This window comes from Branchiostoma lanceolatum, chromosome 8 (assembly GCF_035083965.1).
Source record: "Branchiostoma lanceolatum isolate klBraLanc5 chromosome 8, klBraLanc5.hap2, whole genome shotgun sequence".
NCBI classification, from domain to species: domain Eukaryota; kingdom Metazoa; phylum Chordata; class Leptocardii; order Amphioxiformes; family Branchiostomatidae; genus Branchiostoma; species Branchiostoma lanceolatum.
This window is the reverse complement of record NC_089729.1, coordinates 3,273,908-3,301,129: the sequence shown is the minus strand read 5'-3', so window position 1 is coordinate 3,301,129 and position 27,222 is coordinate 3,273,908. Positions and strand designations below refer to the sequence as shown.

The 27,222-nt window shown below is 43.0% G+C and overlaps 5 protein-coding genes across 5 annotated transcripts; all 5 read left to right on the top strand.

The window, feature by feature from the left end:
* Positions 1-62: 62 nt before the first annotated feature.
* LOC136440381 (histone H2B) lies at positions 63-623 on the top strand. Its single transcript, XM_066436403.1, has one exon. It carries the CDS (start codon positions 99-101, stop codon positions 462-464), a length of 366 nt encoding a protein of 121 aa, XP_066292500.1. The 5' UTR covers positions 63-98; the 3' UTR covers positions 465-623.
* A 432-nt stretch (positions 624-1,055) lies between these two features.
* On the top strand, positions 1,056-22,275 carry LOC136440371 (microtubule-associated protein futsch-like). Its single transcript, XM_066436386.1, has 21 exons — positions 1,056-1,482; positions 4,327-4,417; positions 7,566-7,705; positions 7,981-8,020; positions 8,529-8,596; positions 9,133-9,244; positions 9,358-9,420; positions 9,535-9,591; positions 10,013-10,215; positions 10,654-10,969; positions 11,478-11,666; positions 12,891-12,969; positions 13,269-13,415; positions 14,157-15,982; positions 16,387-16,565; positions 16,699-16,768; positions 17,042-17,140; positions 17,496-17,761; positions 18,463-18,538; positions 18,836-18,982; positions 20,488-22,275. Exons 1-21 carry the CDS (start codon positions 1,313-1,315, stop codon positions 20,575-20,577), a joined length of 4,428 nt encoding a protein of 1,475 aa, XP_066292483.1. The 5' UTR covers positions 1,056-1,312; the 3' UTR covers positions 20,578-22,275.
* Positions 22,276-24,168: 1,893 nt separating this feature from the next.
* Positions 24,169-24,900, top strand: LOC136440375 (late histone H1-like). Its single transcript, XM_066436395.1, has one exon. It carries the CDS (start codon positions 24,210-24,212, stop codon positions 24,765-24,767), a length of 558 nt encoding a protein of 185 aa, XP_066292492.1. The 5' UTR covers positions 24,169-24,209; the 3' UTR covers positions 24,768-24,900.
* Positions 24,901-25,016: 116 nt separating this feature from the next.
* LOC136440379 (histone H3) lies at positions 25,017-26,013 on the top strand. The gene has a single exon (XM_066436399.1). The coding sequence runs from the start codon at positions 25,517-25,519 to the stop codon at positions 25,925-25,927; it is 411 nt and encodes a 136-aa protein (XP_066292496.1). The 5' UTR covers positions 25,017-25,516; the 3' UTR covers positions 25,928-26,013.
* Positions 26,014-26,239: 226 nt separating this feature from the next.
* LOC136440383 (histone H2B-like) lies at positions 26,240-27,145 on the top strand. Its single transcript, XM_066436405.1, has one exon. The coding sequence runs from the start codon at positions 26,624-26,626 to the stop codon at positions 26,987-26,989; it is 366 nt and encodes a 121-aa protein (XP_066292502.1). The 5' UTR covers positions 26,240-26,623; the 3' UTR covers positions 26,990-27,145.
* Positions 27,146-27,222: the final 77 nt, after the last annotated feature.

Sequence of the window (27,222 nt, the reverse complement as noted above, 5' to 3'; positions counted from 1 at the left end):
AAAACAGCGCCAGAATCTTGAAATTTGCATACATTTTTATATAAATACTGTTCGAGCTTTCTTGTGCGTCACCAGAAAACAGCCATTCGTGCACCGAAATGCCGCCCAAAGGAGGAGGAAAAGCTGCCAAGAAGGCCGGAAAGGCCAGGCCCGCTGGAGCCAAGGGAAAGAGGAGGAGAAAGAGAAAGGAGTCATTCGGTGTCTACATCTACAAGGTGCTCAAGCAGGTGCACCCCGACACCGGTGTCTCCAGCAAAGCTATGGGCATCATGAACTCCTTCGTCAACGACATCTTCGAGCGTATCGCCGCAGAGGCTTCCCGCCTGGCTCACTACAACAAGCGCTCTACCATCAGCAGCCGGGAGATCCAGACCGCCGTGCGTCTGCTGCTGCCTGGCGAGCTCGCCAAGCACGCCGTCAGCGAGGGCACCAAGGCCGTCACCAAGTACACCAGCTCCAAGTAAACCGCCCAACCATCGGACTCGTGAACCCCGGCCCTTTTCAGGGCCACCCACATCTTTTCGAAAGGACTGTATCTATCATCGAACGCTCAAACTACATCTATCTTTTATATTTCATACGTAAATAAAGATTAAAGAGGCTAAGATCTTCTCTGACCTCAACTCTAAAAATTCTATGCATGGTTGTGGCTTTGCTAATGCTATGCGTCTTCAAGTATTGTAACGACTAGAATGCCTATAATCACAATCATTACTCTCCAAGGAGAACTGGGGACACCTGAAAAACAGGCCGCAGGCCTGAGCTGTGTGATTTCCCTGGTAAAATAAAATAAATGAAATGAGCTGACAAAAAACGGAGCATATGATTAAAAGGTCTTCCCCACCAACCTCTGCTTGTAGAGTACACAATCATCTCTGTAGTACCAAGGAGGTTTAAAATAAACCTACATGTACCTGGCATGGCTGCGTGTCAGAAAACGCGAAACGGGCCAGCCAGCAAATGGAAGAGATTTTCGACCCAACATCTATATCTGCTTGAAGATTACCGCACGCCTTTTTTTCAGGTCTGCTTTTTTTTACCCTTTCACATACTACCTTTCACCCCCGTCCGTCAGGCTGTTTGGGTTCGTCCAGTCCATAGTAACCGCTTCTGTGACTCGCCAAAAGGAGATTCATCCGCCGTGAAACAAATATACATCTTTATCAAAACGCGACGATATTAACAACTCAAGATACGATTAAAAAGTAGAAAAGCATATAACAGTAAGTTACACGTCCATCAAATACATTCAATATGGTATGCTACCGCCAAATCATAAGGACGACTTGGGAACTACTTATTCATCGAGCGCATGAATATATCAGAAGAAAGTGCGTTGTGCGAACCCAAATATTGTCCTCAGGCAGAGAAGACTAGTTGTGGAAACCACGCGATCACGACTGAGGAGACCTGCAAGGTCTCCGGGCTTCTCTTCATCAAGATGTCGTCCGATGACGTGGCTAAGAGTGTTGGCAGAAAGCTGTAAGTACAGGGACCCGTGTTGAACCATTTACGATCGAATAGTTGGCATCAGGGACCCTGCAAATGGCAACAGTTTATGAAATTATGTGCTGTATTTATAACGTTAGGTTTGTCTTCCGCCATTCACTCTATTGGACTGGTGATTGTCCATTTAAAGCTGACATTATCATGATGTGTGTTCGTGAGATAGCACGAGACAGCCTCATTATTAATGCAGGCGGTACATTGTGTCTCAATCGGTATTCAGACCACATAAATGATGGCTCGGGTCAGCCCAGGTAGTACATGTCATCAGATGTCAGAAGCACAGGTGTCAAAACCAGCACAGGATATGTTGGTGATTTCTATGGGATACTTGAGTCTGGGAGAGGTTGCAATACAAAGATATCTACGCTACAACCACAGAGCTTTGGAACATCCACACAAACCCACCATGACAGTTGAGTGAAAAGGAATTCAACAATGAAGAGCGGTCTAAACTGGAACAGTCCTACCTGACCGAAAATTCTACTCTACTCTACTCTACTCTATAACAAGACATAGCTTGGATATTTGATCTTAAGATTCTCAAGACAAAAGCAGATTGTCTACCATCAATCAATGTCTGATAGTCAAGGATTTGAAGGTGAGGGCCATTATAACGTTATATCTATATAATGTCCCGGAAAGGACCAAGGACTCACATTCTCAAAACATGAATGTTGTGTTATCCTTGTTGTAATCACATATGAACATAAGGTTTTGATTGTTGGCACATACTTCTGTTACCCCTGAGCAGAACAAAGCCATGTCCAACTGCATGTACAATATAACTGTAAGTCACGAACATCCACACAGGCAAACAAAGGCTAATCGGTATTAATGATGTTTTTCTTTTTGAAGTTTTAACATCAAGTAAAGGCATGGTTGTAGGTTATGTGAAAGAAAATGTGCGGCAACATGGTATAAGGCCCATAGCAACACAACAATATCATGTTGCTGTAGTTTTATTACTACTTGTTGACATCCGAAAATAAAACTTTAAAAGTCATTTTTGTGGTCACTGGGTTGTTGGATCTAACTGTCAATGGGGTTAACCTGGTATTATTAATTGACAAAACTTCTCACATCATGTAGTAATCAAAATATACTGTAGCCTTGAAGAAGGGATTATGGATATCCTGATAGTAGCAATCGGCAAAATTGGGGTGAATGATTGGCCAACTAGAGAGTGAGCACATGGTTTAAGGGTAACATTTCCCCTACACAGGCAAATAAAGCCTATGGTGTCAGAAATCCCCTAGTAAATTCTTCTTCTCATTCATAGCCAGAATTGGTAGTTTGGTACAGACTAAACATGATAGACTCAAATCTGTTGCATGAGGCCGAATTAAGGATATACTGTAGCCTGGGTTCCATCCTATTTCTACCGGGGCTCCTACACTCGCTACCCTCAAAAACTTTTTTGAGGGTAGCGAGTGTAGGAGCCCCGGTAGAAATAGGATGGCACCCAGGCTAGATATACTGTATAACTGTAAGAGAATAAAAATTGGTACATCTTTGCACCATGTCTAGACAGCTAACAACCCAGACTATACCATCTATCTACGTCCTAACCCACACGTTTTTGCATGTCTTTTTATTTCACCTGCATGCTAATGCCTGTTCAGATGTAGCACAAATAGAGGGAAGGCAAAAGGGTCGCTTTCACTTTTACACTTCTCCAAATCCTACCCATATTTGACTGTAAATGGCGAAGAGGTTCTGGGATAATCTGCATGAATCCTGGCCTCTGGCAGGGACTACAGGTCCTGATCTACTGTGATTTGCCAGTCAACCATTGAAATCTAATGGCTCTCTGGAAAGAAGAAATACTAATAGGCGGGGTTTTAATGAAAAATGTTTGCAGGGTTTTGATGAAAAATGTTTGGATGTAATATTCGAAGTGGATCTATACCAATCATGGTGGTGAGAATATTGAGTATTGCTTCAATGTCTAGCTGTTGCGGGAGATAATAGGACATGGATGATGAATGATATGCTCATAGCCCACCTTCTAGGAAGGTTTGTGCCCCAGGTTACATGTAGTAATTATATTAAAAAGAAAGGACCCAGACAGGTGTAAATGATGTTGCCTATGGTTACCAGACAAACACAGCACAAAAGTCATTACCTGATCAAGAATATCATAATTGAATGTCCTTGGTCTGATGTATTTATTGCTTCCAGCATAATGATCAAAGGCCTTCTTGGAAGTCACTTTGATTCAATTGTTTTAAGACAGTACCTTTGCACTATTACCATCATTTTACAGTGTATTGTTTGTATTCAGATCGCTACCTGATCTGATTGAAATTCAGCACTTTACTAAGGTCCACTCTATATTCCAGACAAGTTTTGCTTGTCTTCCATGTCAGCAGCTCCTGAGAAAGAATTAAGTGACTAGTTTTGTTACTCAAAAGCAGAGCCTCCAGAGGCAAGAAAGAGACTGCTTTCACTTGCTGTTTTCCATCTCAAAGTGCCTTCCATCACAAGATGAGTGGCATAGTGCATCTTGAATAGGAGTTCTTTTGCATAGGAACTCTGCAAATAAGTCACTTCAGTGCCTGCAGTTGCATATCTAGAATAAGAATATATCACATACACTGTAAAGCTATCTAATGGATACATTGGTATTCCGATCCAGGTTCAGGTCTGTGTTTACAGCCCATAGGAACCGTATGGTGGTTACCAAGCTGAATGTATGTAAAAAAGATCAAGCACTCCACAAGCCTAATTAACTTAGCTGTTAGCAGCATGTGTAACCACTGTTACTACCTGTTGCAGGGAAATAAACTTACATTGGTCTTTCTCCTCACTGTGCAGGAAATACTACATGCAGATCAAACGCAGGGAAGATGGTTTCGACCTTTCAGGAGCTTACCTTCCGCAACAGGACTACCCACCCCTCAAGCCGGTAAGTACCCGATTGTAAAGTGATCTAGAATACTCTGGACAAAAAACAGAGTTGTGGAAGAGTAGTTCAAGCAGATGTAGCAAAATTTAGACAAATATTCTACTGTTTTCTTTTGCTGCTTGCAAGGCCGGTATACAAATGACTAATTTTATTACAAAATTTCAGCACCATGAATCTTAAAAAAATCACCTTATTGCAGGCAGTCGATCTCTAAAGAATTTTCATTGGTCTCACTGTTGGTAGTCATCATTTGCATATTGCGTAAGGTTTACAGTGTTTCTCTCGGTTTCCCATGGCAACAACTTTGTGTTTGCTGTTTACTTTGGGTGAATGCTGGTCAAAAGTCACTGGATTTGGGAGCCCCATGGCAAGAGCAATTCATCAGCTGTGACAGTAACGACAGTTGTTTTGTCCCAATGCCATGCTGTCTTGAACATGGGACTTCTAGAAATACTGCATAATTTTACCAGCATTGACGTACAATCACTGTACATTGCAGAAAGTGGAGATTTAAAAAGGAGTATGATGAAAAAGCAAACCAACAAAGATTGCTTTTAGTTTTACCAAAAAGCAAACCAACAAAGATTGCTTTTAGTTTTACCAAAATATACATTTTTTCTAAGTAAGATTCCCAGGAAAATTGCCCCAGCTGAAAGCTTCTTGCCCCCATACTTCACCATCCTCCCTAATCTACCCATGATAACTTTACATAAAGGTTGATGACCTGTATGAAATAGAAAAGCCACTCAGTGGACTTTAAGTTCTCACAATTTGATTAGGGAACTTGTCTTACTTCTTGGTCACAACGTTCCTAATCTTGGTCATGTAATTTGTACAGAAAACTATAACGTTAGCAGCCAGAAATTCTGATACCTGAAAGTTCAGTCATGTTTCTACTTTATCTACAACCTTTTGTTGTTCTGAGTTGAACCTGTCAGTCAGGTTGAACAGTCGCTACAGTGTACTCAGTACCACACCCTTACCTGACTTTAAATAAACACTTGTGAATGGGTGGGGTCAAGTAACAAAGGTATATATTTGGTCTGTGTGGCGGGGGTGTAACAGTACTAATGTATCATAGGTAGAGTATCATGAAACAGGTGGGAGAGGTGAAGGTTTCTGGGTTGGCCAGTGGCCAGGCTCTGAAGTGTATGGTTAATCCCAGTAATGAGATGACAAGTGGAATCACCTGTGCTTACAGTTTTCAACCCTAACGAGCTTCAGTAAATACGTGTAGATCAAATTCCTGTGCGTAGCTTGACAGTCATTGTGTCACCTCCACACACCGTGGGTCAGTTTGCACCAAACAATGCGCAACCATAAAGGTCAACATCATCTCAAATATGGCCTTTCTGGTTGGAGCAAAGAGTCATTGGACTGAACAATCTAAACACAGTCTCTAGTAAGTAATATGTTTTCTCTTGAAAGAGAGAGGCAAAGTAGAATTAGTTGTTAATCAGTCTCCTCAGCTGTTGAGCAACCTGGCAAGATGCCCTATACAGCAAGCATATCACTGCCACAGGTATTTGTTGTCTTCCCTTCTAACTTAGAGAACAAATATGAGGCTGGGAAAGCTCTGTGTGTCAGAACAAACAAAGAGGCTTGGTATGTAAGGTTGCTATGTGGTGGTGCCTTCCACTTGTTTGATTTATAAACATCCCAGCTGTGTTTCTAGGTGGTTAAACAATTAAAACTCAGAACTTATTTGAAAGTAAATGACTTGTATTCAGTGTAATTTGGCGCTGCTGCATGAGTTCTCTCATCTTTTATGCTTAATTGAAAAGTAAGCAACCGATCTGTTATTTTCCATTATGTGGTGTTTACACACTACATACCTGTGCTTCAGGCATGTGTGAAAGATGATAACACGGTACAGGTGGTCAGAAGAAAAAGGAAGGGAGAAAGTGACAGAACTAGAGCCTGTTGAACCGGTTATATTTCATTGGTTTCCTAGATCCTAGCCTGGCATGTTAGTATAGTTACTTGAGGGTGAAACAAGCTTTGGTTGGACATCGCCCCAGGATACAATGTACTTCTGGCCACCTGGGAAATGTCAGATATTATAAACCATTTAGAACTATTCCTTGTTGTGTTTTTGAAACCTCTAAAACTATTCCTTGCAGACTGTTTTTGGTTGGGTGTAAAATATAGTCTTCTGTATTCTGTACATGCGAAGTATAATTGACCTGTGTGACAAGCCTGGTGTAACATGTAAGATTAAAGGTAAAACGGTAATTGTCTTGCCCTAAGTGGCATCTTTGACGTATTCAATAGTTCCCTAAGTTCTCTCCTTCTGAACATGTTTCTCACTAAAACCTGCATTTATGTGGCTATGAACACTCCCCAGCACCATCACTCTCTTCAAAATTTCTCCCTTCTCCATCATTACTTGCATTCAGAGTTATTGATCAAAATGTTTTCCAGAAGATAACAATTCTCTTTTGTCCTGAGGACGTATCTTAATTTTATACCTACTTTATTATTTCTGCAGTCAGAACAGTGCCAGGGTTAAAGGTGCAGCTGATAAGGGCACCTGAATGAACCAGCAACAAGGGACAGACGGTAGTCGCTAGGTTACCGTGTTTATATACAGAGCAAAGGGGCAACTGACCATAAGCTCCATTGAAAAGAAATTGGTTAGGAAAAGATTGTGTTATGATGTGTGTTGTACATCTTAAGTTCATTGTTAACTGAATGAAGTACTAGTAGTTAAGTTCAGGCAGCAACAGAATGAAAAGAAGTTTGTGGCCCAGGTTATGACTGACTCATAGTAACAACACTTACTCTTGCATAAATCAATGTCACAGGCTTATTGCAAGTAAGTTCGAGGTGGTATAGACAGTGACTCCTCATTCAAGCCTCCATTTTTAGATGTAAGGACAACTACATACACATTGAAATGAAGACAGCAGGGTAGGGAGTCTTTCCCTTAAAAATTGTCACCCGCTCAGCTCTGATGAGGTAACAGACGAGTGCTTAACTTAAGACATTATGAATTGCAAAGAAATAAGAGGCACCTACCTTTACTTGTATGCCAGAGCTGTGTTATGAGTAAGTGTGTAGTACCAACGTTCTTCTTGAGTGCCCAAATGTACATGTATGTAAGTGGTACATTGTATGTTCATGTTGTTTCCCTTGTTACCTACAGAGACCGCTGATGTTGTACCATGATGAGAGGATGCACGACCGCAGTCTGAAGCACTACTTCCACAGCCCCAATGTCAAGACTAAGATCCAGAAGCTGGGTCCGCCCAAGTCTCCCTACAACCAGAGAGAGGGCAAAGTCAGGTAACTGACAATATGTCACTTGTACAAGTTATGCAGTAACTCACAGATGGCATTACCAGGTGGTACGTAAAATCGATAATGAATGAGACTCAAGTTTGTTTCATTAATCATAATAACAAATTATGCTTACATGTGTTCTTAATGTCAAAAAGCTTTTGTACAAGGTACTAGTATTATTAGGACTTTAACTTTAACTAGTATTATGAAATGGCGTATGAATTATATATATTTCTCAGTTATTATATTAACAAAGCTTATTTTTCTTTTCTCCACAGAAGACGGATAGACAGGGTTGTTACCAACACTCAGTTTGTGGTGAGAAAAAAAACTTTTTATGATTCCAGTACATTCATGTCTAAGTGCAAAGTTGTTGGATATGGTAAAAAACGTTACTTAAGGAATGTGTTGCTGCAGTTGCCTTCCCCAGCTTTGCTTGACTTTTATTTCTTTACTTCTCAAGACTTTTGTGTGTGGACATTTATATACAATTACTGTACAGCAATCTTTAGATAGACATCTGAAATTGTGCACAGTTCGTACATGTATATCTCTAAATCTAATGTGATTGTAAGAAAAGTTAGTTTGTCAGACTTTTATATTCTCCAAGCAGAGGTTTCGGTCGAGTAGGGTAGGAGTGTCCGCGATTTTTTACGTTCCTCTTCCTCCCAAGTAGAGGTTTCGGTTGAGTGGGGTAGGAGTGTCCTAGATTTTTTACGTAAATCCCGGACACTCCTACCCCACTCGACTGAAACCTCTGCTTGGAGAATAAGACTTTAACATTTTAACAGCACTTTGACAAACTCATGTACAATTCCATCTGCAGGAGCCGCTGATTCAGGACTTCAATGCACCCCACTCCCCCCGGGGCAGGCGCCGCTCACCCAGCAGAAGGTAGGAGCTGCCTGACATGACTGACTTCCTAGTAGATATAAAATACAACACGGAGTACTCCGTATCACCTGAGGTACCAGCCTGACCGCAGGTGTGATCGGCCATAGGCCGGAGGGTGATCCAACCCGTGGGAGGGCTGGGAGGTCTGTTGTATTTTGATTATGTCATACCCACCCGAGAAAACACACATTGCGCCAGAAGTTGAGGGAGTTTTGTGTCCTCGAACAAAAAACTTTAACAACATTGATTCCAACCTCCGAATCCGGTATTCGAATTTTCTACGGAGGCGCAACCGGCGTGCTCGAAATGCATTCGAAATATTCAATGGAAGCCTGTGTGATACAACTCTAGAACCTCATGTGAGACATGGTCCGGAACACCCGTATCAGGCCCAGGCATGACAAAACAAGACATATCATTAGCAACAGAAAACTTTTTCGAAGAAAATCAATCAAGTGGTATTCTGAGATAAGCAATTTTGAGGCAGCCAGAATTGAATGGCATTATTGAAAACATCCTTTCTGTCCCTTTTCCAGAGCGAGGCTTCGTCCTTCCAAGAAGGTGCTGAGACGGTCGCCGCCATCAACCATCACCAAGGGCGAGGCACAGAGACTGGTCTCCGTGGCAACCAAGTTACTTGTGGCAACAGTAGGTGTCCCAAACTATTATTCCAGAAAAGTTTTAACTGTTGTTCTTTTACAGTCTTGAAGAATACATTGTACCTTTTTTGTTTACATGCAATTTTGTTTGTTTTCCTCCAGGAAACTGTGGATTTAGATTCTCTACCTGGGTACCATCGAGGTCCAACTGGCTCATACCCTGAGGTAAGACTAGAACTGCAGGCTCTTGAACTTTTCCCAGTTGATTCCTGCTTTAACCAATTCAAGTAGTAGGACCAAGATAATTTACTAACCATTGTGTCTTCCTTTATTTCTTAGGTCACGAGTGGGAGGCTTCCAACCCTCGCAGGAGGAAGAGTTCCTCAGAGACCACAGGTGCAGTTCAATACTTTCCACCTTATATTTTTAGTATGTTGTTGTGCTCTGACAATAAAGACATTAAGGATTGAATCCACACTACTGTAAATCACTTTAATATAGCGGCAGGAAAATATAGCGGTTGGGGGAAAATGGAGTAGGTCACGGCACTTAATTTTAATGCTAGCGATGATGAAATTTTAGCTGTTGACTAGTGTCCGTTAAATCAGCTAAAATTAAGTTACAGTTAACAAGTCAAGAATTACAGTATCAGGTCTGACATTAGGCACAACAGACCCCTCATTGTCAATTTGATTTTTGCTGGAATTGATGACTTAATTGCTGTAACGCCATTAATTCAAAGTTGTCCCTTTGACATAGCACGACACAGACGCCTGAATCCCTCTCTGATCTTGTTTGTTAAAAATGCCTCTTGCAGAGTGCTCCAGCCAAGGAACAAAAGAAGCGGAGAGTAAAATACACGTGGGACATCAACGGGCGCCGCGTCCCTGTTGAACCGTACATGTACGTGGAACCAGGCAGCGATGAGGACCCCGACAGAGAACCCACTCCTCCGGAGTATAACGGCATGAACATCGCTGTGTCCAATGGCTCTACTAGACATATACCCGAGTGGTTACAGTAAGTAGCAAGCTTTCACACTGAAGTCTGCAACTGATTCCTCCATTTCTTTTATAAATGTCATATGATGTCCTTAATCAAATCATCCTATAAAGTATCTTTAAGAGCCCTTTGTGATACATGTACTGTACTAGTGTACATGTATATCGTATCTTTAAGAGCCCTTTGTGATACATGTACTAGTATACATGTATATCGTATCTTTAAGAGCCCTTTGTTTGTTTCTTTGTTTGTTTGGTTTATTAGGATCTCCATTAGTGGTACACTATTCTTCCTGGAATTCCTTTGTGATACATGTACGAGTATACATGTATATCATATCTTTAATAGCCCTTTGTGATACTTGTTTGTATATCGTATCTGTAAGAGCCCTTTGTGATACATGTATGTATATTGTATCTTTAAGAGCCCTTTGTGATACTAGTATGTATATTTCAGACTACAAATGTCCAAGTTGGACATGGAGGGCAGAGAAGCGCAGCAGCAGGTCAGACCCAAGTCCGCCAAGTGGAGGCGGGCCCGGCGAGCAACCTCCCCTCGCAGCCACCGCCCGTACTCAGCCCACCCCACGTCCTACTACCCACCCGTGCCCCCTGAGATGTACCTGGACCTCCCACCCACCTCCCCCCCTGCAGGGGTGCCTCCGTACGCCTGGTCGCCCGAGTCCATGGACATGGCAACACAGACGATGGAGGAGATAGGGACACAGACAGACCTGGAGGACAGTGGGATGTCCACTCTGCATAGCGGAAAGGTAGGGGCTAATACAAGTCTGGGGGGTGTCCCTGTGGTGTAGTGGTCTGCGCTTCTGTTACTTACCACATCTGGTTCTGATTGCTTGGAACCAGAAGGCCCGAGTTCAACTCCCGGGTAGGACACCTCTGGACAAAAGGTGCATTGAGTCATACCAAAGACTTTATAAAAATGGTACATACTTATGAAGCAGTATGGAAGTTACTGGTAAACCCACTCCACTGCCAGTGGACTAGCCCCCTGCTGCAGTGATTGCACCACAGTGTGGCCCAGGGCTATGAAACGGGGATGGGCACTGCCTTATGGTGTGGGAGGATTTTAACTTTTAACTTAAAACAAGTCTGGATGTAAAATACTGCTATTCTAAAGAGGCACACAATGTTGCTTTCCAGCTTCAAACAGTTTCCTAAACCTGAGGCATTTAGTCATTACTCCCTATCATCAAAGCCTTTTCAATTGTGTGTGAACCACAGGATGTTCGAATTGTTTAATATTTTTCTGGATTCCAGGTGTCCTCCAAACCGTCTGTGACAGAAGAGGTGGCCTACGAGGTGTCTGTCCACACTGCTGACCGCCCAGCCGCCAGCCTGAACCCAGAGGCAGCAGTGTTCGTCCAGCTGCACGGGAAGAAGGGAGAGACAGAGGAGGTGGCCCTACAGGAGTCCAAGACTCACAAGATGGCCTTCCAGAAGGGACAGGTGTGGCTTAGTTGTTCTTTAGATTCGTAATCCATGTTGGGCATTGGTAGAAAGACTTTGTTTTGCATTCATCCCCCCTGTGGCATGTTCATCTGTCGAGTGAAGTCATGAAGCATCAAATCCTCAATAAGTATCAAGGTAATCTATAGGTTATCAGACAGAAATGTAGGTGATTAGTTCTTACCTTTCCTATTGGTCCAAATGCAACTAAAAGCCGGCATCAGTCTGACCTGCACCTGCTAACTATAGCTTGGGGATAAGTTATGCTCAGTGGTGGCGATTTTAAAAGGTCGCAGGGCTGTTTACTTCCTGAAAACATAATCCAGTCCTGGCCCTTGACATTATCAGGAAATCTTCTTAAGTGAGGTGTCTTTCCTGTTGTGTACCAAATGTCCCCAGCAGCTCAGTTTGTATATCTAGCTATTGAAATACCAAACAGCAATAAGTTTATCATTATTCCACTTTCATACCTTTTTTCATCTTTCATGGTGGAAGTTGCATCTATGAAATCTTACTATAAGGCCACACCATTTTAATTTCTTGGATTAACGGAATTTGTAAAAAAATGCTAGATAGGAAAATCAACAGGAAATTAGAATTTCAGAGGAAGGTTTGTATTTTGGTGCACACAATTTCAGGGAGTGAACAGGGTCAGGTGCAAGTTTTTAACCCAGCCTTCTGTTTTCATGATTTTTTTGTGCTATAATTAAAAAAAAAATCTGTTAACCAAGAAATTAAATTGGTATGGCCTAATTGATGATGAAGGGGCCTAGACAAGACGGAATAACCTCATTGGATAAACCAGATTTTAACACTTATCATTTCAACTACAGAACATATGACTTTCGGAGAGTGATTAGAATTTTCCCATAATCAGATACTTGCCAGTAAGCATCAATAAAAGGCAACTCAATCTATTCCAATTTGTGTGACCCATTTCTAAATGTTTCGTCAAATTTGTAATCTTATCTCACAAATCAATGTTTCCAATAAGAAATTACTAATGATGGAGACATAGCTGCACTGTTGAAGTGTGTCTGGACTTTGATTGACAGCTATACGCCTCTCTCCTTTACAGATTGACCGGTTTGATGCACTGTTGAAGTGTGTTTGTATTTTGATTGACAGCTATAGGTCTCTCTCCTTTACAGATTGACCGGTTTGATGCACTGTTGAAGTGTGTTTGGATTTTGATTGACAGCTATAGGTCTCTCTCCTTTACAGATTGACCGGTTTGATGTTCAGACCACTGATGTGGGAAGACTGCTGTCCATCACCGTAGGACACAGGCACACAGACACAGGTAAAGAACAGCTCATTTTCCATATCAAATTACCAGCCTTACCAGTCATAATTCAACTGGAAAGCTAATTTACATATTCACGAGAAGCATCGCAACTGTGGCTATTGCAATAAATGTATTCATTGCATGATGAATAAAAGAAAAAAAAAGGAATTTCAGATACTAAAAGAAAACTTGGATTTAGAATAAAAACAAACTTATCTTATCATACTGACACATCTCCAATGATAGTGTCTCAATTTGACAACATATGATATAGATATATCTCCTCCCTGTCCTGACTCCTGTGTTCTCCCCAGATTGTATTTGGTACCTGGACAAGGTTGTAGTGAAGCGACTTGGGGAGCCAGCCGTGACTTACGAGTTTCTCTGCAAGTGCCAGCTGTCTGCTGAAGACAACAACGCTGTGATGGAGCTCCCACTGAACTGGTGCTCGACTGAACTAGGTACATGTACTTGTGTGGAGGATTACATCAGCAGTGCTTGGATTTTAGAAAACATTGCGTTGTTACATGTTGTAGTGAGAGTCTTGATTAATCTGATAAAGAATGTTTTGCTCCATTTTTTGTCTCTCAATTCTGTTACAGAAAGTTGTACATGTAGTTTATAAGTGTAGAAAAGTACAGTCATGTAACTTCATTTTTTGTTTGTTTGTGGAGTTAATGATCTTTCTGTTAATATAAGGACCTTTGTAACACCTCCATGTCTGTCTATGCCATGTACAATCCATCTGCTTCATTTCTACCAACTGCATGCATTTCACTCAGTCCTTTGAGTGAATGCCCTGTGAGGTTTGCCCAGGTGGGTTGGCAAGGCTGGCTACCAGGTGTTGTTGATGTGTCTGTCCTGTGCCTATATATGTATTTATGTTCTGCTGTTTGCTTGTAAGAGTTGTCTTCGTCGCCATTTCTGTCTCTTAGTTTGCACAAAACACACAGAGTTAAAGCATGTACCTTCACTCAACTGGAAATATCTCTTCATGCACCACACCCAGTGCAGAGTTATGCATTCCTGTGTCAGTATGTTATCCAGTGCATTTTAGTTCTTGTCTGTATGCACAAATAGCTACACCTTTGCTTGCTTATTTGTACTTACATGTGTATACCTGTGCGAATGAAATACACAATTACACACACAGTTACCTGTAAGATGACATTTAATGTAAAATGTCAAATTTTCTTTTACAGATGAATCAGACAAGACCTTGTCGAGCTCAAGTTCTGAGAGTGACTTTTCTGAGGAATCAGAAACAGAGTCAGAGCTGGGATCCAGAGGGTCTCATAGGTCAGGCTCACAGAAATCTGGATCTCATGGGTCAGGATCTGAAAAATCTGGGTCTCAAAAGTCAGGATCTGAGAGATCTGGGTCTCAGAAGTCTGGATCTGAAAGATCTGGGTCTCAAAAGTCTGGATCTGAGAAGTTGGAATCTGAAGCAGAATCAAGGAAGTCAGAAGCAGAATCTGGGAAAAGTGAACGATCTAGAAGGAGTGAAGGGTCAAGGAAAAGTGTTGGATCACGGAAAAGTGAAGAATCTGCCAGAAGTACTGTTTCAAGAAAAAGTGAGCAATCCAGATCAAGTGAAGGGTCTGGGAAAAGCAAGGGAAAAGCATCAGAAAAAACTGTGGAGAGAACACCTTCCCCTGACTTGGACAGCAAAAGGAAAAGAAGACATAGAAGACCCGAGTCTCGTTCATCACATTCTGGGCTGGATGATGAGAAGATGGATTCTGACAAGGAAGCGGACACTGAGAGGGAGGTCGTGCTTCGTCCTAAAACTGCAAGGGGTAGAAAGGTTCCAAGACACTCAAATTCCGAGCAAAGACCTTCCGATGAAACCAAGGGGCTGACCCAGCTACTAATTGTGCATCCAGAAGACGAAGAAGCAAAATCTGACGTGGAATATTCTGCCACGGACAATGACTCCGTAGCAGTAACGGACCGCAGTGAAAAGATGAGCTATGTGGAACCAAGTTCAGACAGCAGTCTGTCAGATGATGAGAATGAACCGTACTACCAGAAAGACCTCCCGTCTGATAGAGACATGAATGAGGAACAGCAGGAGGAGACCCCGAGGGGGCTGGTGAATTACAGCGACACCGCAGGAGAAGGGGAGGGCAGCGGCAGTGAGGAGGAGGAGGAGGCAAAGGCGGAGGACAGCGACAGCAGTGACTCCCAGTCGGTCCATAGTGCAAGGCTAGTGTCAGAAGTGGAAATAGAAAAACCTCAGGTGGAAACGATGCACGTGGAAACGATACGCGTGTTACAGGATCCAGAGCCAGTAGCCATGGCCCATGGCCCGCCTCCAAAGAAGGCAATACTGAAACAAGTACATCATGTACCACGCGAAAACCTGGTAACCATTGTGGCTGAGGTCCATGTACCTACACCAGCTGAAACAGTGGTCCTGGATGAGCCTGAAAGAGAAGAGACAGTGCCTAGTGAGGCTGAGAGGACGGAGACTGTCACAAGTGAGCCTGAGGGGACAGAAACTGCTCCAAGCGAAAGTGCGAGGACTGAAACTGTACAGGAAGAAGCTGAAGACCTGAATGAAATCACGCCACCCACCTCCCCAACCATTGAAGCGTCTGAGGGAAGTCTCAGCCCCCGTAGATTGAGCGATGTTGGGGAGACCAGTGGCGAGACTCCCGTGCCAAGGAGTGATGAGACATCACAGAAAGGGGAGGAGGAGAGGGGCCAGGGGAGTGGGGAAAGTGAAGTTGAGGGGGAGGACAGCACAAAAGCTGATGGAGAGGGTCTGCAAGGGAAACATGCAGATCAGCAGTCAGAGCAGAACGAAGCTGGTGAGAAGATTGAAGGAAAGAGTAGGGAAGATGGTAAAGAAGAGGAAAACATAGAGGATACTGTGGAAAATGGCAACGATGACAAAGAGAAAAGAGATGGAGTGGACCAAGAAAGGGAGGACTCTGGGAAGGGAGATGAGAAGAAGGAAGATGATGAGACAAAAGAAGAAACTCCTGAAGAAGCTGGTAGTGTCTTCATGGAAGGTTTTAAGGTTAGCATCAAACACGAATCAAAATGTTATTAGTAAGTGTGAAAAGGATTGACATGTGTGGTACATTATGTGATAAGTTATATATAGTGTTAGTGTTAGAGATTGTCCTGGTAGAATTCCAATCTCTACTAGTAGAGTTCCAGATTCTCCTAATAGAGATTGGAATCCCAGTATTCAGATCCAGATTCACTGGACGAATTCCAGTTTCTACTAGTAGAGATTGGAATTCCAATCTCTACTAGTTAAGAGTCTGGAACTCTACTGGATTCCAATCTCTACTGTGACATATACATTTGTACTGATATTATAAGCTTTTAATAGCAGTTCTTTGCATCAAATTGTCAAAAAGTGACAACAGAGATTCTGCTTAATCTTGCTGAGCCCCAAGTTCTTGTGTATTCTAGGCTGGACTTGAAGCAGTTCGAAAGTCAAGTATGTCAACAGCAAGCCCCTCAGCAAGCATGGCGTCTCTACAGGCAGAGGAGCCCCATCCCAAAAAGGGCCCAACAATCCACCAAGCGGCCAAGATAGGGGACTTGGACAGACTGAAGGAGCTTGCCACATATTCAGAGGAACTTATGAGGTGGGTGCACGGGTCTATACAACAAAGTGCTAGGTTTGATCTGATTTTAAAATACCAGTATAACCGAGTATGGATTATTTTTTACTTTAAGAAACAAAGTTGACAAATGCATTTAATTTCACCTTCCTTCTAGCCAAATGGATGAACGAGGCTGGACCCCCCTCCATGTTGCTTGTGCTAATGGCAGGTTGGAGGTTGTGAAGGTAAGGTGGCATGTCCTGAAGTACACTTAATATGTGTATTATTTCTGCTTGATAGAAATCAGAGAATGGTTTATATGGAATCAAAGCCACTTGTCTTCTTATGTTACAAAGTAACATTGTAATATCAGCCTTCATGTCATTGTTCAATACTCCATCATTCTAAGATATCATCATGTTATTTATGGTGTAAAAGGACAGCTCTTTATCCATCCTGTCTTGTTGTAATGTAACATTAACATGTCTGAGTGTGTGCACTTCTTGTCTCCTGACTAGCACTTGTCTGTGAAGACGGCCAACCTGTACAAGGAGACGCCTACTGGGTACACGCCGATGCACATAGCTGCCATGAACGGCCATGTCAACTGTATGATGGTGGGTGGTACTGTAATTCTTGATTTCTTAACTGTAACTTAATTTTAGCTGATGTAACGGTCACTAGTCAAAAGCTAAAATTTCATCATCACTAATATTTGAGACAGTAAGTTTTGTTCCCACCGTTTAGATTAAGTGCTGTGACATACTTCATTTTCCCCACACCGCTATATTTTTGATTCTGCCGCTATATTAAAGTAATTTACAGTACTTTTTTTTTCCTGTCTTACAAATTGAGACTACTATTTGTTGAATACGGGTCGTGAAATGTTCAGTTCTTAACATATATAAACGTATTAGAAATGTGCTCAGAGCAAATAAATAAAGATAACCTACATGTTCTCTTATCTGACAGGTTCTGCATGCCATGGGATGTCCCATCAACTCCCGCAGTGCGGACAGCCAGACCCCGCTGCACCTGGCCGCCATGAATGGACACCCCGAGTGCTGCAAGTGGCTACTGGCCAACCGTGCCTCGCTGGACGCCAGGGATGCCATGGAGCGCTCGGCTCTTGAGCTGGCCGAGGAGTACAAACATGACGCCGTGGCTGAGCTGCTGAGAACGTGCAGGAAGGAGCTGGGGAGGAAAGACAGTTCCCTCAGTCTGCTCAGGACATCAGGGTAAGGGAAAGTGATCTCGAACCAGTTTAGCTCAAATGAACTCAATGAACAGATGAGCTAATCTTCCACTGGTCGTGACAGAGAAGAGAGACGCTATGTACAGTATTTTCAGGTTCATTGAACCGGGGGAAATTCCCCTAGCTCTTTTCGACAAGCACAATGAACAGTGGACCACGGCTTAACGTCCTGTCCTAAGGACTGCGACCCTTTCCGGTAGCGTGCATGTCGGGTGAGCGACACAGCCGGGATCGAATCCGGGGCTTCTAGTTCCAGAGGCAAGATCGCTAACCACTGGACTACACACGCTACCGGGACAGATTATCTTTTAATGTGTGCATAAAAGAAAGTACACTGTTATTTTTGTTTATTTGATGTCACCGTACAAAGATGGAAGGAACGGCAATAATTGTTAATAATTTCAAGTGTCTAGAAGAAACCATTGCAAGAAAAAGAAACAAGATAAGTATTCATTATAGTGAATGGGGCGAACTTCAAAATGTATTCAAATACTAGCATGTGTGTGTGTGTGTACTCTTATGTTACCATAATACAGTTGTCTTTGTTTATATTCTTTCATTCTGTTGAATAAAGATTTTTTTTTAAATAATAAATAAAATAAAAAATAAAAAAAGGAACGGCAATACAGGTTCCTCCAGACAACAAAATGTACATACAAATGATGTGCTGTGTTATCTTAACAGGACATCTAAAGATGCTGATGTTGGCGAGCCAGTGGAGGAGAGTGAAGAAACAGAGACATGGCATGATGATAAAGAAGTGAGTCTGGATTATGGATTTATATATAATTAGTGCTATTGCTATCGCTATTGTACAGGTATTGTTTCACAGTAGTTGGAATAAAGATGTGGGGAATACAAATATTATATTATAGCTGTCAACTGTATAGGAAAGAAAGAAAATGAACGATTATGGTTAACAATTCAGATATCTTTTAATTCAGAAAGAAGAGTCCTGTTTTGTTTTGTTCCCTACTGACTGTCACTGATTGAAACAAAGTTAGGTCATTGTTATTTGATCATAAAGAAGTTAAAGAACAAATCACTCATTTTGCAGGAGCCTCCTAAGAAAACAGAGAAGGGAAAAGAAGAGGACAGCTCTGCTAAGGACAGTGAGGAGGAAGGTTCGGCTGAAGATGAGTCAGACAAGCTGGACGACACTCTGCCAGAAGCTGTGAAGAAGAAAGAGAAGGAGGCTCTCCTGGTAAGGGCTCTTCCAGAAAGTATCTGGAATAGTAGTAGTAGTAGTAGTATCCAGTATTAGATTATACTGCTGCGGGGTTCCCTGACGTATGGGTTGGCAGCAGTCAGCCAGTCTTCACACACCGCCTCCAAGCGGCTCTGTCCAGCGGGTCCATGTTGGTAAGGCCGCACTCTGTACAGGGGCAACAAAAAATGATAACAGTTATTCTGTCCCTGTCAAACTCCATTTGTAGTGCCTTTTTCTTGTCAGTAGGGCTAGCTCTTTGTAATGACAATGACAATGAACTTTATTGCATATTCATGCCCAACATGGGCTAAATGCATTAGGTAACATCATTGGTAACATGAAGTAAAAGAGAAGGAACATTGTGCTATATTCCATCTAAATCTACAGTCTCTTCTCTCTTCTTGAAGCATTTGTACACAAATTCACATAGTTTTTCAATCATATCATAGTTTCTAGAAGACATAAAACATGTGAATAACTCGTTATTTGTAAGATGCCCATATTTCTTGTCTAGTTGTATGGAACTTACAAGGGGTCTGCACATGTGTGAGTACAGTGAGCATTCTAAAATAAAATGTATTTCATCTTCTATACAATCATTGTTACAGAATGTACACAGAATGTAATAGCCACAGGCCAGTTGGACAGCCCTGGCTGTGTACTAGTATCCTGAACTGCCAAAAACAAACCAATAAACCACTAGAATACAGGGACAGACATTCCTGAAATCCTGGGCACAATTGAGGAACAAATAAGTGAAAGCATATACATTTAAGTTTGCCTGGTTTTTATTTCACGCTGAGGTGAAAATGGAGTGTTCGCGGTGGTTTTAAGTTCACAGCAGCGCTTTAGTTACATACTGCTACAGTATTGCACAAAAATGTTTGCGGTGGTATTAAGTTTGCCGTGAAACGGTCGCCTCAATAACCGTGAACATAAAACCATCTCGAACAATTCTGCATTTACAGTAATTGGCCACCATGAAAAGAGCTGCTTTACAGATATAATGGATAATGTGAAGCTCTACTGCGAGTAGGGGTGGATACCGGTTCGGCTTAATAAGGTCCAAGTCCAGGTTTAGGTCCAGAGATTTAGGTTCAGGTCTGGACCTGAACCTGGACCTTATCCTGTCTATTTGACACGTTTTGTTTTATTAGATCAATGTCAAGCATAGAGAATTAAGACTGACATGCATAACTAAAAGTTTCTTGGTTAGAAAACTTTCAAGACAAACCAGTATTTGATATTTGAAATTACTTAAAATGCCTTTTTGTCAGAGGGGAGACTCAAAACACTTTTCATCAAACAAACTAGAAAAATATATTAGTACATCTACTTTGTTCAGGTTTTTTGGACTCAAGTTTAAACCTTTTTGGACTCGGTTCTTGGATGTTATACAGGTCCGAATTAGGTATCCACCCCTAACTGCGAGGATCGCAATCTTGTTCAACAATTTTGTATTCAGACTCTAACACATATTTTCTCACCTGATGCTCCAGGACAGGAAACGTTCCTATCAAGAACAGCAGGAGAAGATGACAACAACCAACACCAGCTTCCTGGATGCCATCAGATCAGAATTCGAATAAAATAGATGTAAAGGTTATTCTACAGGTGTGTTACGCAAATGTTGTACATTGTAGATGTGCCATATTAGAGGAAAATGGGAACAATTTGTAACAAATAGTTTTCAGTCATTAATTTACTAGAAAAACGAAATACCTCTGTCATCAAATGGTCAGTATCAAAAAAGGACATGAAGTAGCAGCACCATGGTTGTCTCCAGCTTTTAATTTTTTTCTGTACCACTCATCGTTCGGGAGCCGATGTGTTGAATTTTCCTTGTTAAATTCGTCATTTTAAGCTTACGAAGATACATTTTTATCAATTTCATGTCATAAAGTTTTTGGGATGGACAAGATAAAAAAATTTCCGTCCCGGGACGGACGGGTCCTGGAGACAGCCCCGAGCAGTACACGAAGAAAATTGTACATATATGCATTTAATTAGCATGCAGAGCTTTATGATGTCGGGGGTGTGTTGGTTTAAGTGAGTTTTTAAGCTGGAAATGGTCTTGTCTTGTTTGTAAATAGCTGCAATACTACAGTGCGGGATTGATGACTGCATGGACAGCCTTGTGATGGGATTATCTAATAAATCTCTCCGGTGGAAGTGAGGAACATAGTTTTCATCATATCTCCTGCTTATAAAGATCAGGAAAATGTGGATGAGTCCAGAGAAATAAAATTTGTGTGCAGTAATATAGATTTTCTTTATCTTGATATAGATTGTACTTTAACATTGTTGTATGAACAAAGGCAGGCAACAGGTTGTTTCCTTCCGCCAGCCTGGTGAAAGTTGAATGAATTCAGACAGATTTCTGAACTATGACTCATAGTATGATTGAAAATGATTGTGAGGGGACTACATGTATTATGATGTGGGAGAAATACTGCAATACTTTAACTTTAAGTAGATGATGTCTTTGCAATATTAGTGGGGATATGAAACTGAAGTGGTTCATTATCATTACAGAGATTAAGTTTTTGTCTATATGTTTTCACCTTTGGATATAATGTTTACTTTCCTTGTGTTGACGCAGTTCTTGTGGAATACTGTAGCTTACATGTACGTGCCATTCAAGGCTAGAATTTGCACCCAAAATACTGTCAACTGAGTTGGCCTGGTCATGCCAGGTGTAACTAATCTTCAGTCATATATTAGTAATTGTAACATAAAGCCACATACACCATTTTAATTTCTTGGTTAACGGAATTTTAAAAAAAAATGCTAGATTGGAAAATCAACAGGAAAACAGAATCTCAGAGGAAAGTTTGTACTTTGGTGCACACAGTTTCAGGGAGTGAACAGGGTCAGGTGCAAGTTTTCACCCCCGCCTGCTGTTTTCATGATTTTTGTTTTGCTAAAAAAAATTAAAAATCTGTTAACCAAGAAATTAAATTGGTGTGGCCTAACTGTGTAAGGAATGACATGTCCAGAGATCACTATACTGTCTATCTGCTTCAACAGCTGTTGTTTGGTGGCAGAGCAGAATCAGGATGGTGTAACCCCTAACGTACAAATCTAGAATACCACAATATGAGATAACTGCAGACTTGATCACATCGAGTGCTATGTTAGTTTGTAGGGAGGCTAGTTGCTGCTACTAGAACAGTGAAACAAAATAGGTGCACGGTGCCAACTTTTATGGAATTAGCAGTTATATTTGTAGCAGTAATATTGTGACAGCGGCTGTCTGCATTTAAATAAATGTGTAGGTCTTTCAATCTTTGTGTCCCTGGTGTGTTTCCTTTCTAAATTATCTTAGCCACTATAGAGACCATCAATATCATATGCAAATCTGTTTCGTATTGAGTTGTTTCAGAAAAGTTATTTCCTACTGTACTGTGAGATCCTGTGAAGACAGCAGTGATGATGATGAATGGTTTATTAGGAAAACTTACATGTCAACCACATGACCGAATTGGAGTCAGATTTGAGAAACATACAAGTGGTGGGTTGTTATATACATGTACCAGGTAGGATTGACATATGAAATAGGAAAGTTGGATGCAGGTCATCGGAGGATCAGATACAAAAGTGACTTTTATAGCCACAACAGAGGACGATGTAGATTAGAAAAGAAGCTATGATTTTATTTGTACCAGAGTGTAGGGGTTCATCTAAATCAGGAAAGAGGGGCGCTGCACCCTCTTGTTTCAGCCCAGCGCCCCCTTGTCGAATTCAGATTTTAGCTTAATATCCAGCATACAGCCAGGGTCAGCAATCGATTCTTCCATAAATACATAGAATTCGCTCCCTTGCCTTTGTGTGCTCCCTCTTATTCAATTTTTCTAGAAAAAACCCTGTCAGACTGAGTGTGTTTTCGATGATTATATCTGAACATAATCATGACAATGCAAAACATTAGTGTATGCAAGGAGGTTGTAACCTCCTTGGTGTATGCAAGAAGATAGAACCTCCTTGGTGTATATAGAGTGGAGTTATTTGGCAAGGTATGAAATTCCGTCTGTAGTCTAGTGCATCTAGATATCTATTTTGGCGATCTTCGACCTGAAGGTTGAGAACAAAATAAACGCGACAGAGGAAAAGAAATGAATACAGGTAGGTGGAACATCTGCAACAGAGGAATATGAAAGTTATAAGTCCTGGCAAGGAGGTTCTATAGATACCGGTAGATAAACCTCCTTGGTACTAGGGGACACTCTCAACATGTCGCCTGTCATTGGCTATCAACCTTGTCCAAGCTGCATGTCAGTTTGCCACCGCGGTAAAGAATTATGATATGTCCTATGTGTATAATATTTGTAAGTTTACTAATGATAGCATACTGACTGATCTATTCCGATGATGTGTTCCAACCAAAATACCATTTTCTTTCCCATTCTGTGCGTTTGGTCCGTGGAAAGTAGGAAACTGCTCTGCCACCGCCCTTGCTTGAGAGCCAAGATGGCGCGCGGTCAGCTCGCCGCATCGGCTAACCGTAGATCGTCTTGGAGTTGGGCTTGTGGAGTGTTGACGTTGTCCCCACCCGTGTTCACCATTCACGACACAACATTAAACTATTGGCTTTTCGATACCTTCTGGTGTATCTAGAACTGACAAAAGAGAGGAAAGAACGTTGGCAAGGGGGCCAATAACTTGACAGCTTACTCCGCACAGTCCGAGATTTGGCCGCCATGACAGCACAAGGAGTGTGTGAGACCCAACTTTTATCACGCGTTTTTTCCTCGCAATTTACAAGATATCTGGAACACCATGGCGGAGATCATTAGCCAAGGGGTTGGTTACGATAACGCAAGTGCGATCAAGTGCACACTCCGTCCAGAAATGACCAGAAATAGCCACAACTTGGAAAGTTTCACAGAGCGACAACGCTTTCCTTGCAAAAAGTCGCCGTTGCTACCATCTAAATTGCACTGCCATCGACAAACGTTGCCAGAGACGTGAAGCGCAATTCCTCGTCCACCTCTCGGACACAAGAAAGTGTGTGGTTCGTACTTGCCTACCGGATAGCAAAGGTGGACGTTCGACAGAGAAGCACAACTTTTCGCACGTGAAGCCATTTTGCGAGAGTAGGGAGGGCGCTTGTGTGCATTGCTTCCGATCACGTCCGCAATACAAGTATAAACGTGGTGCAGCACCGCTACTAGGCTAGATCATCTGTACTCGTCTCATCGCGCATCAGACATCCACAGACATGGCAGATACCGCAGCTTCTCCCAAGAAGGCGGCCAAGGCGAAGAAGCCTAAGGCACCAGCAGCCCACCCACCATGCAGTGACATGATCACTGCGGCCATCACCGCTCTGAAGGACCGCAAAGGCACGTCCCTGGCGGCCATCAAGAAGTACGTGGCGGCCAACTACAAGTTCGACGTGGATAAGCAGGGGCATGTCCTCAGGCGCACCCTGAAGCGCATGGTGGAGAAGGGAGTTCTGACCCAGCCCAAGGGCAAGGGCGCCTCTGGCTCCTTCAAGATCAGTGCTGCCGCCCAGAAGCCGGCCAAACCCAAGAAGAAGCCCGCAGCCAAGAAGCCCGCAGCCAAGAAGGTGAAGAAGGCAAAGAAGCCAGCTGCCAAGAAACCTGCGGCCAAAAAGGCAAAGAAGTCTCCCAAGAAGGCAACAAAGAAATCTCCCAAGAAGGCGGCAAAGAAGTCTCCTGCCAAGAAGGTCAAGAAACCCGCCGCCAAGAAGGCGAAGAAGCCAGCTGCCAAAAAGGCAACAAAGAAGGCGGCGAAGAAGCCGGCCAAGAAGTAAGAAGCCATCCTAGACCAAACTACACCGGCCCTTTTCAGGGCCAACCACATCTTCCCAGAAGGACTATTGCATATCACTTGATCGGCAATCATTAAAATTACTAGTTTGTATGTATATCATGATATGATAAGGTGGGGGGGGGGGACTGTAACGGTGTTACAGTTTCTTGAATTGAAAGATCCCCAATAGTGAATAGCAATCCCCAATAATTATCTTCCTGGAGTGATTATAACAAACACATAACATTGCTAAACGGTACCAGAAATATCAAAGATGAAAAGAAGGCTGCTGAGGGTTGACGGATGTCAAGGAAGTTAGAACAAACATGTTTATAATAATGTGCAGATTGTAACCAACTTCATGCCAAGAAGTACAAAAATTATATTTCAACATGACGTACGGGAGATAGAAAAGAGGTTCGACTTGGTCAGTGTCATGATATACCATCTTGAGACGGAGTCGCGACTTTCATGGCGACTTTCCTTCCGTTCTTAAAATCTTGTCTGACGACCAGAAACCGAAACAAAGTTTCTGTGCAGAGCTTGCTGCAAATCCTGGATTCAGGCCTGGCTAGTTCTAACCAATCCGGGTTCAGCACTGCTCAGCAACGCCCAATGGGAGCGCGGGGCGAGGAACCAATCATTGGCCCCAATTCTTGGGAATATATGCAAGCGCCACCACATAAATAGCCAAGACCGCTTTTTGCACCAATCTTTCTTGTCAGTTCGCACAGGAGACTCAAACTCGCAATGGCTCGTACCAAGCAGACCGCCCGTAAGTCCACCGGAGGCAAGGCCCCCAGGAAGCAGCTGGCCACCAAGGCCGCTCGCAAGAGCGCCCCGGCCACCGGAGGTGTCAAGAAGCCTCATCGTTACAGGCCCGGTACCGTGGCCCTCAGGGAGATCCGTCGTTACCAGAAGTCCACCGAGCTGCTCATCCGCAAGCTGCCCTTCCAGCGCCTGGTCAGGGAGATCGCTCAGGACTTCAAGACCGACCTGCGCTTCCAGAGCTCTGCCGTCATGGCTCTGCAGGAGGCTAGCGAAGCCTACCTGGTCGGTCTCTTCGAGGACACCAACCTGTGCGCCATTCACGCCAAGCGTGTGACCATCATGCCCAAGGACATCCAGCTGGCCCGCCGTATCCGTGGCGAGCGTGCTTAAACACCCAGCCCGACCAAAGTAACCCCGGCCCTTTTCAGGGCCACCCACATTTTCCAAAAAGAACGATGTTGTTGTCATGTTATCCATTACTTCCCAAAGGTTATCTTTGTAATTATGCTACGTACGTGTGGGCCGTGCAACATTAGGATATGCAGAAATCACACGCATCTACCACTAGTTTGCACAGCGACGTTTACAAATAAGTCTTGGTTTGCGCGCAAATGTGTAGCCGGGAAGAGCATGGGGAACACTACAGTTTGTCAAATACATAGCTAAACGTGGAGGTTTTTTTTTTATGATGGCTATACTTGTACGTTTGACCATAGCACATGGTGATATTCGAGATATTGAAACCCTTCTTTTCACAAATATATAAGATCTTTGTGCTTGCAAGTCACGCGTTCGCCTGCAACCGCTTTAGTGCTCTCTCATAGGTCCGTAGACAATTGCCCAACATAAAAAAACACGGATGTGAGTCGATATTTGAATTTTCGTATCATCAAACACCATGCAAATTTGCCAGTTTCCCCTACGTTATTGGCAGCCTTTTGCAAACCACGTGTGTACATTGCAGCCGTCCTGCTTCCTATCACGTCCGCAATCGCCGGACAGGATCCAAAATTTGCATGAGCTCTCTTATAAATAGGTCGTGCACACTGCCTGCGACATTCGTTTTGTGCATCGACAGAAAACAGAATGCCACCCAAACCAGGAGGAAAAGCCGCCAAGAAGGCCGGAAAGGCCAGGCCCGCTGGAGCCAAGGGCAAGAGGAGGAGAAAGAGGAGGGAAACCTTCGGTGTCTACATCTACAAGGTGCTCAAGCAGGTGCACCCTGACACCGGTGTCTCCAGCAAAGCTATGGGCATCATGAACTCCTTCGTCAACGATATCTTCGAGCGTATCGCCGCCGAGGCTTCCCGCCTGGCTCACTACAACAAGCGCTCCACCATCAGCAGCCGGGAGATCCAGACCGCCGTGCGTCTGCTGCTGCCTGGCGAACTCGCCAAGCACGCCGTCAGCGAGGGCACCAAGGCCGTCACCAAGTACACCAGCTCCAAGTAAACCGCCTGACTTCCAGTTTACCCCGGCCCTTTTCAGGGCCACCCACATCTTCCAAAAAGCCCTGTATCGTGTCTTTAGGTATATATATATCGTGTATTGGTGCACTGCACCGCCTAGCACGTTGCGGGAAATACTTGCTAGAAGAGGTTTATTTCGGTAGCTTTATGTAGCGTTACTGTATCTTATGGTGTATTTTTCGTTCCAGCTACGAACAGATCGACATAGGTAACGAT

Coding starts and splice junctions, on each gene's coding strand:
- LOC136440381 (XM_066436403.1), top strand. CDS start 99: ATGCCGCCCAAAGGAGGAGGAAAAGCTGCCAAGAAGGCCGGAAAGGCC.
- LOC136440371 (XM_066436386.1), top strand. CDS start 1,313: ATGAATATATCAGAAGAAAGTGCGTTGTGCGAACCCAAATATTGTCCT. Junction 9,245..9,357: donor CCAAGTTACTTGTGGCAACA/GTAGGTGTCCCA, acceptor GTTTTCCTCCAG/GAAACTGTGGATTTAGATTC. Junction 17,141..17,495: donor GCCATGTCAACTGTATGATG/GTGGGTGGTACT, acceptor CTTATCTGACAG/GTTCTGCATGCCATGGGATG.
- LOC136440375 (XM_066436395.1), top strand. CDS start 24,210: ATGGCAGATACCGCAGCTTCTCCCAAGAAGGCGGCCAAGGCGAAGAAG.
- LOC136440379 (XM_066436399.1), top strand. CDS start 25,517: ATGGCTCGTACCAAGCAGACCGCCCGTAAGTCCACCGGAGGCAAGGCC.
- LOC136440383 (XM_066436405.1), top strand. CDS start 26,624: ATGCCACCCAAACCAGGAGGAAAAGCCGCCAAGAAGGCCGGAAAGGCC.